The 9,411-nt window shown below is 37.0% G+C and overlaps 1 protein-coding gene across 11 annotated transcripts in view; it reads right to left on the bottom strand.

Annotated features, from left to right (window-relative positions):
* Window positions 1-231: 231 nt before the first annotated feature.
* HECTD1 (HECT domain E3 ubiquitin protein ligase 1) overlaps window positions 232-9,411 on the bottom strand; it is an 88,631-nt gene continuing 79,451 nt past the window's right edge. For all 11 annotated transcript variants that reach the window (XM_081829454.1, XM_081829448.1, XM_081829453.1 and 8 more), the window contains 8 exons: window positions 9,061-9,262; window positions 7,263-7,400; window positions 6,395-7,002; window positions 5,179-5,257; window positions 4,958-5,051; window positions 4,114-4,264; window positions 1,302-1,446; window positions 232-1,192 (listed from right to left, as the gene is read on the bottom strand). In XM_081829454.1, coding sequence (XP_081685580.1) covers window positions 1,055-1,192; window positions 1,302-1,446; window positions 4,114-4,264; window positions 4,958-5,051; window positions 5,179-5,257; window positions 6,395-7,002; window positions 7,263-7,400; window positions 9,061-9,262 — 1,555 coding nt within the window. In that variant the 3' untranslated portion in view covers window positions 232-1,054. The remainder of the gene's footprint in view (window positions 1,193-1,301; window positions 1,447-4,113; window positions 4,265-4,957; window positions 5,052-5,178; window positions 5,258-6,394; window positions 7,003-7,262; window positions 7,401-9,060; window positions 9,263-9,411) is intronic.

Below are 9,411 nucleotides of genomic sequence, written 5' to 3'. Positions count from 1 at the left end.
TTGGCCATTCTTAGCTGAAGAATACTCTAAGACAGCACACAACAGTTGGATCACAGGCATGTGAACATATATTTCTTCTAGCTTTCCAGTGTCAGTAAGTGTATTTACTATAGAAAAATACATTTCTAAATGTAGCAATTTCAAAAAACTAAATCTCAGTGATTCAAAATAAAAAATATCTGGTTAAGCTCTTAGGTCTGCTCGTTGCAGTGAAATAGTCACGTGACACAGTTTTGTACGCTGCAAACATTTTAATGATTATTGTTGAGCATACATTTTGGAAATTTTTTACTTCAAACTGCAACAAGTTAAATAAATGTTTATAATATACAAAGAAAATACAACCAAAAGTAAAACTTGCTTTTAAGTGTGCCTTGCATCTAGACCAGTGTTTTTTCTTTTTTCCCCTTAATATACCTTTACTTCTGAGCTGCACAAACACACTTAAGAATTTGATCTTTATAGTACGGCATTTAGGAAATAAAAATATACTCCCACCTCAAAGAAATAAAAAGGTTGTGCATGATTATATGCCAAACAAAAGAGAGAACACTAGAATACTCTGATAGTGCAGGCATCATTAAAAAGGAAAAGAAAAAGCTTGAGATGCTCATTAACTCTCTATGTTTTAAGGAAGCAGGATTTTTGACCGAGTAGCTTAAAAGCCAGCAAAACAGGGATCAGTGACGGCAACTGTAGTGTATGAAGTATGAAACGACAAACTTTACACAAATACACTGTTAGAAATTTACCAGTGAACACTGAAGATCTGAGAAGCTGCTCTTTGGAACAGTCAAGTAGGGACCACCTTTTTCCAGTCACTAAGCCCTTGTAGCAACACACAGTGTTCTGTGCTATATACTTGCTGGCTGGGTAGTTAAAGGATTTGTTTTGTCATTAGCAGCTAACCAACTTATTCCACATGTTCTTAAAGCCTTAATGGTTGAAATAAAGGCAAGTGTCATTAGCGTAGAGGATCATATACTTCTCTGCACACAAACACAAGAGGCTTCACTAGTATTTTAAAAGTCTCTGATGTCTCCCACTTCGAAGCTCAGTTGAGATGAAAGCCTTTCTCCATGGTAGCAGCTAGCAGGCGCTCTCTCATGATCTCCTCCGAAGAATATTCAGGCAACTTCAGATAATGCACACATGTATTCACTGATGGATAGCTTGCATCAGTAGCATCAACCTACAAAAAGAAAAGTGAAAAACAGAAGGCCATGACTTTAAATATTTATTTCTTTCAATCCTGCAGTAACTAAATTCCATTTGGATTCCCTATTAGCTAAGGTTTGTACCTTGCGTACAACTGTGAGCCTGGGATGCAGATTAGCCAGTCCACCTGGGGGTAGAGTTGAGCAACCGGTGGTAAACTGCAGGAATGCTTTCCTTTCATCTGAAGACATGCCACACAAAACCCTCACGAACCTCAGGAAACCAGGGCTAAAAGGAGAAAAATAGAGTTCTACTGAGCTGACAGATGATTTAAATGAAAAACACTACTTTGTAAGCCAGCAATAACCCAAAAAACAATTATCAACATGTGAGAAGAATACTATCTAGAGACTCTTGAGTAAGCATGAAATGAGTGGATTAAGCTACTTTAAAAATACCCTGCAAAGACTGTCTTGTAGTTATAAATGGTTGAGAACTGAAACACTGATGGAGTTCAGGGACCAAATATGCAACAAGGTCAGCAAATCAGAAAACTTCAAAATGCACATGCATAATTAATCCAAATATGGCTAAACTACCAAAGGGGATCTGAAACAATCCGTCTTTATTAACAGTGAAATAAACCATTTCTATATGCCACAACAGGGATGAATTTCATAATCATAATGTTAAACAAAAGAAGCCAGACCTTAAAAAATACATACTGTATGATTTCATTTACTAAAATTCAAATGCAAGCAAAATTGATCAACAGAAATAGTGATTTAATATTAGAAAAGAATATAATGGGCAAGGGCAATTCTTGAGTTGTTTCTTGTTCTGGGTGCCAATACACAGGCGTTTCCCTTTTGTGAAAATTCTCCAGACTGTACATGCAATTTGTGCACTATTATAATTCAATAAAAAGTTGACTTAAGCAAAAAATGCTATGTTAAGTTTAAACTAATTCGTAATACGGTTGACCCTTGAACAACAAGGGGTTTGGACTGCACAGATCCATTTATATATGTAATTTTTTAAGATAAATACAAGAGAGTACTGCAAATACATTTTCTCTAACTCATGATTTTCTTTTTTGTTATCTGAGTATAGTTGACAGACAATGTTACATTAGTTTGAAGTGTACTACACAGTAATTCAACAAGTTTATACATTAAGCTATGTTACCACAAGTGTAGTTCCTCATGAGTCTTTTTTTTTTTTTTTTTACGATTTTATTTATTTGAGAGTGAGTGAGCAAGCACACGAGCAGGGACAAAGTGAGAGGCAGAAGCAGGCTCTCCGCTGAGCAGGGAGCCTAATGCAGGGCTTGATCCCAGGACCCCAGGATCATGACCCAAGCTGAAGGCAGACACTTAACCGAATGAGCCACCCAGGCACCCCCCTCATGATTTTCTTAACATTTTCTTTTCTCCAGCTTATGTTATTGTAAGGATATAGTATATAATACACATAACATATGTACTGACTGTTTATATTATCAGTAAAGTTAGTCAAAGTAGGCTACTAGTAGTTAAGTTTTTGGGGTATCAAACATACGGATTTTCAACTGTGCCCCTAACCCCTACATTGTTCAGGGGTCAACTGTATTCTCTCATTTATGTTAATTTGGAAACATTTAAAAAGAAAAAGTACTATAGGGCCTGTAGTCTTAAAAAATATCAGTGGTATGAAAGAAAAAGAAAAAAAACAGCTAAAGAACTGTTTCAGATTAAAAACCTATCACAAGATAACCCTATCACAACCAAATGCTATTTCCTGACAATGGGCAGTGGTGGTGAGGGGAATGCTATGAAGGACATTATTGGAGTAAACAACGAAACTGGAATATGGACTAAAGATCAGCTAACAGTATGAATTTGCTAGTGAATGTGGATACATGGGAGAATATCCATATTTTTAGGAAATGCACACTCTATCACAGAATAAAGGCACATGATATATGCGACATTCTCAAATGGTTCAGAAAAAAATGGTGCACACACACATATATATCACGTGTGTGTGTATATAAATAGATAATGTAAAAGAAGTATTAAGTACAGTTGAATCTGGGTAAAGATGATATGGGAATTCTTTCAACTATTCAACTTTTCTATTTGAAAAAAAAAATTTTTTTTTTTTTTTTAAGATTCCACTCACTTATTAGAGAGAGAGAGATCACAGAGGCAGAAGGAGAGGGAGAAGCAGATTCACCACCGAGCAGGGAGCCCGATGCAGGGCTCGATCCCAGGACCCTGAGACCATGACCCGAGCCGAAGGCAGACACTTAACTGACTGAGCCACCCAGGCGTCCCTCTATTTGAAATTTTTTTAAAATAAAAGTTAATATATGGGGCACCTGGGGCTCAGTCAGGTTAAGCGCCTGCCTCCAGCCCGCACCAGCCTCCCTGCTCAGTGGGGAGTCTGCTTCTCCCTCTGCCTCTCCCTCCTGCTCATGCTCTCTCGCTCACTCTCTCTCTCTCAAATAAATAACATCTTTAAAAAAAAAAAAAGGTTAATATAAAATGAAGCCTAAGGGCTTAAAGGGGTGCCTGGGTGGCTCAGTCAGTTAAGCATCTGTCTTCGGCCCAGGTCATGTTCCCAGGGTCCTGGGATCAAGCCCTGCATCGGGCTCCCTGCTCAGCGGGGAGTCTGCTTCTCCCTCTGCCCACCCCCACTGTGCTCTCTAGCTCTCTCTCAAATAAATAAAATCTTTTTTAAAAAAATGAAGCCTAACGGTTTACTATTTACCCAATTTTTAAAATAGTCAACAATTAAAATGGAATCTTAATACCAACAAAGACTCGGTTGTCTTTTTGTGTAAACTCAGCCTTATCAATGGATATGAAAACAGCTTTCTCACTTCACTAAGTCGTAGTTCTTTAGAGAATCTGCCATTTGATTTTGGGACATAAACTATTTTGTTGACCTTAGAAAATAACCAATACATACCTGTCACGTGTATAACCTAACTTAGGTTCAGTATAATTAATAATATCCTCTGCTGCCCAGGATGGTGATTGGTTTCCACAAAGTATCATCTGGACTTCTTCATGGCTGAAGGAACTTAATTTCTCCATTGGAAAAACTTTGTTAAACCCATCTACATTATACACAGCAAAAAAATAAAAACAAAACACACAACTCAATTTCTAAGTTACAATTTCAAAATACCAAATTTCAAATCAAAATAGCTAATATCAACTAAATGGACATAATATGAATAAAATATTAGTAAATGCTTGAAAAAACAAATATAAATTAAAATAGCTTGAAATCAAAGCTGTGCTAAGGTTTTAAGTACAGAAATTTCACTTAATACTGCAAATGTGAACAGAGATATTCAGTCACTATGGTCAGTAGCCAAATTCTAGTAATTTCTTAACCAGCTGTTTGTGTCATACAAGGCTATCCAAAGCTATATTCTCGTTTTCAAAACTAGTATGTGATGAATAGTCTAATATATTTTGCTTCAATTCTCACCTAAGAACTTAGGTTCTAACTTGGCTTAATTCATGTAATGTGTAAAGTACGCAACCTATGTCCACATACAAATGAAGAAATGGAGGCCAAAAGTGAGTCCCCCATTACTCAGGAGGAGCAAGTTGAGGGTATACCACAGCTGGAGAATGTTCCAACCTGTTCTGGGTACTCTGTGGGACCTAACTATCTGGAAGACAGGAAACTAGAGGGCAAATCTAGAGATTACCTACAATTCTTGACAAGAGAAATACCTTAATTTCAAATGTCTCAAAGTAAAAGGAGAAAGATTAAGTTAAAGAGCCCTAAAAATTACCTCTAAAGGCTTCCATCTGTTTCTGAATACCCGTATGCATACAAAAGTCAAACATCAAATCCACATATTCTTCTGCATTATCCATTGTTATCATCTACAAAGGAAAATTTGCCAACATTGTTGTTAATATCTAGGAATATTTCAGTAGCACCTACTACAACTGGCCTCATTAAGAAGATGTTCTGAACTTACAACTACATCAAAAACAAAATTTTTATTACCTCATCTTCCCCACTTGGCTTGAGATCCACAGCTGTAAAACCATATATTCTTGAGGAAGGGCAAAACTGGAAATTTAAACTGGGAAGACAAAAAGGACTGGATTAACATTCAGCTACCATTGGTGTTTAATTTTTAAAACACTGCTGCCAAAGGGGCACCTGGGTGGCCAGTTGGTTAAGCGTCTGCCTTCAGCTCAGGTCATGATCCTGGAGTCCTGGGATGGAGCCCTGCATCGGGGTCCCTGCTCAGGGGGAGTCTGCATCTCCCTCTGCCCCTCCCCCAACTTGTGCTTTCTCTCTCAAATAAATAAAAATCTTTAAAAAATAAATAAAACACTGCTGCCAAAACCATGAACCCCCACTCCCCGCACCCTTCCAACAAAAAACAGTATACCAGCTTAGATGTTAAGTAGGAGGACTTTTGAATGCAAAACCCCTGTGCACAAAAACTATTAGAACAACCATTACCAAACCTGGCTTTGCAAAGATTGCAGGAAACCACCACCTTTCCATATTTCACTTCTCTCTTATGGCACAAAATTAACAAAGTAAGGGTTTTTGCAATAAATTACGACAGCAGCATCTTTATTTTGTTTTTTTCAAGGAGAAACTACTGCTTCACTAAAGTTATTCACGCTCTGTCCCTACCCTGAAATCAAACCTTGAATATATAGTAAATTATCAAACAAAACCTCTCAAAATTATCAACTAAGAAAGAAAGAAGAAGAAAGCAAGACTTTCAGTCAGCCCAAAATCATAGTAAAACATACTAAGGGTATAATAATTACATGTATACAAATTAACAGAGTGTTATCAAAAGATGTGTAGCATTTGAATTAGCTAAGCCATTGGGCATAAGGCCTACATACAGACCAAACTATTTTGAGCACTGCCAAGTACACTATATTAACTAGCCATGATTTCTCAAAATATTTTTGGCTTTGGACTTTCCTGTAAGATATATACATTAATCATATTTGATAAATCAGATAATCTTCCAGAGATGTGATGATTTAATACACTATGTTCTGGTATTCTGAGTGTTGTCTTTATAATATGAACTATTCAAAGATTCAAATCAGTAATATTTCCTACAGCATATTATTGTTCTTAACAGACTACTGAACTCATACACTGCCTATTAGTGGGGACAAAGAAACAAAAGCTTTAAAACTTATTCATCCATTAGGTTGACGAACATGTATAAAAAACTTACCCTAAATCCTCTATGCTAAGTGGAGGCCCAGAACCTGATGGATTCTTTAGCACTAGTTCCTGTAATTTCGTGTTCTTCTCATCTTCAGAAAGACCTTTGTTGCTTAAAATCTGACGCCTCTTGACAGCAAGGTCTTTAATTTCTTTTAAAAATCTGGCTCTGTGTGGGTTTACTAGTTCAAAGTCTTCCCAAGTTAAAATTCCATTAAACCAAGCTGGGGGTTTTGGTTTGGGGGGATCTAGAATAAACTCTGATTTTGAATCCTCTTCAAAGCTTCCTACTGAGAGTGAATCATGACCTTCTTCTGTAGAAGCTTCAGACTGACTTTCAGTACAGTGTAAGTCTCTATCACTTCGTGACTCATAAATTAATTTACTCATATTGCTTTTAATGTCACCCATACACATAAGTTTAAAGAAAGGTTTAGAAATAGGTAAGTCCACAAGTCTATTGTCTTGAATGCATTTGGCCAAGAAAATTCCAAGGAAATGAAAGAGTTTCGTGATCCTTTCAAGCTCATCACTGTCTTGTGGAAATGGTGCTGTGAACAGTCCACATGATCTCTGCACATAGTATCCGGGAGGTTTCAATCCACCCCCAAGATCAACCTAGTGTTTTAGAGGGAGAAATACAAATAAAATTAGATAAAAGATGCATAAATATTAAACATCTTCATCAATTTAGTTAAAGTATTTATGTATACACCTTTTATTAAATAGTTTTTGGTGACTGAGAGAACATTTTAATAGCATCTGATCAATAATAAAAAAGAGAGTCAGAAAGCCTGGCTTAAATTCTGAAAGCATAACCTATTTTTAATACTAAAAGCAGAATCACAAATAATCACAAAATGGGAACTAAATCTTACATGACGAGATTCATCATCTGGAAAATTATCATCACAAAGCCAAGCTCCCAGATCAGTTCTCTGGAATTCTGCTGCCACCAGAGCATAAAACTCTAATGTAGGGCCCAAGCCAGTTCCTTCTTCTCCTAAAAATTCAACCTAAAATGTAAACAAATTGTGGGGACAAGTGAGCTTAAAAAATTTTTCTTAAATGATCCCATTCTTGCCAATACGTCTTTTTTTTTTACAAGAGTAGAATTTTTTTTTTTTTTTAAGATTTTATTTATTCATTTGAGACAGAGAGATACAGAGAGAGAGCGACAGCATGAGCAGGGGGAGAGGCAGAGGGAGAGGGAGAAGCAGACTCCCCGCTGAGCCAGGAGCCCCATGTGGGACTCCATCCCAGGACCCTGGGATCATGACCTGAGCCGAAGGCAGACGCTTAACCATCTGAGCCACCCCAGGCACCCCGCAACAGCAGTAGAATATTATACACAACACATTATAGACAACACAGAAGTTTTATTCCAGTTTTTCTAAAAAGTGTATTTGTTGTACACCACTGCATAAACACTGTGGTGAGCATTGTTCACCACATTGTTCATTAATTTATTTCTCACACCAACCCTATAAAATAGATTTTCATCTCATTTTTTTACACCAAAGGAAACCAAATTTTAGATAAAAAGATTACATCATTTGCTTGAGGAAAAAGTGGCATACAGCTGTGTATGTATGTCTATGTAACACTAAAACCTAAACTCTTGCACTTACTCCTGACTTTAGGCAATCACTTTAAAGGCTTTTATCCATACTCTACACACTCCACAAGTGATTTGAGGCAGCTTATAAAAACATATAGTGCATGGTTAAAAAAAATAAAATAATTGAGGTTGATCTAGTTTGAAGAATAAGATGAAGGCAAAGAGAGTTTAAAGTGAAAGCCCTAAAAGCCTTATATATTTTCTAGAGATGTATCATATTTGCCATGATCAGTCTCTGATTCAAATGATAAACTAAGGGACACCTGGGTGGCTCAGTCAGTTAAGCGTCTGCCTTCAGCTCAGAGCCTGATCTCAGGGGGGATGAGGATCAAGCTCCACACTGGGCTCCCTGCTCAGCAGGGTCTGCTTTCCCCTCTTCCTCTGCCTCTATCCCCTACTTGTGCTCTCAAACGAATAAATAAAATAAAATCTTAAAAAAAAAAAAAAAGATAAAATAAGCAGCTGGTTCACATTTATGAGAGAGATTTCTTCCATTGTCCCTCATATAGGGAATAACAGGTATATAGGATATAATCAACAATGCCTACAGTAACATCTCTATAGTAAGGATATTAAATTTTATACTGTTATTTGCCATAACATCTCTCAACACAGGCCAATGATATAATGCCAAGCACAGTCTAACAATATTATAAAACAGTATGCTCCCAAATTGCAGATATCTAATAGCAGAGCTTAATATAAAGGTAAAATACAGAGTATCAAAAAGAATCCTTAGTGAGTGCCATTATTCGGCTCAGGCTTTGTTAAGAAAGGAGTAATGTCCTTCAAAAAGACCAAGCACTTTCCCACCTCAAGAGTGAAGATACTCTTTGCTGCTCATCAAATCACAAGATCCTGACCTCTGAAGAGGTGAGCTGACATCCTCTTATAAAAGATGCTCTATCAGAGGGAAAGGCCTTGCATAGAGGGCAGAGAAATCCCTCTCCATTTTTCATTTCTATCTAATGTAGTTTGCATGCTGCGGAACATACAGGTTTGCTGGTTTTCTGTCATTCCTGCATACTAAAAGAAATTATATGTGAGTGAGGTACCTCAAGAACTGATTTCCGATCTGCATGTATTTGCATGACGTTCTCAGCCCATTCCATCAGTGATTCACCACGTGGGACTTTTACTCTTTCATGCTTGAGACGACCCACTCGAAACTCTCCAGGATCATCTCGCCTGACAGTACTGGTGGTCCTTGTTCTTTCCACAGTGGCTTCACGTCGGTTTTGTAACCACACTATTGCTCTAAAATAGAAAAATATTTATGTAGCTCTACCGTTCAGTAATAGTTAGAATGTACTATTAAACCAGCAATGTAATTCAAAGATTTAACTATTCTTTTTAAAAATAGTATTTTATTAGGCGACAGAATTAGATTTTCTTACTGCATAAAT

The sequence above is a fragment of the Leptonychotes weddellii genome, chromosome 9 (assembly GCF_054177405.1).
Source record: "Leptonychotes weddellii isolate Sample4059 chromosome 9, ASM5417740v2, whole genome shotgun sequence".
In the NCBI taxonomy this organism is placed as follows: Eukaryota; Metazoa; Chordata; class Mammalia; order Carnivora; family Phocidae; genus Leptonychotes; species Leptonychotes weddellii.
The sequence above is the reverse complement of the archived record's forward strand: the minus strand, read 5'-3'. Positions and strand labels throughout refer to the sequence as shown.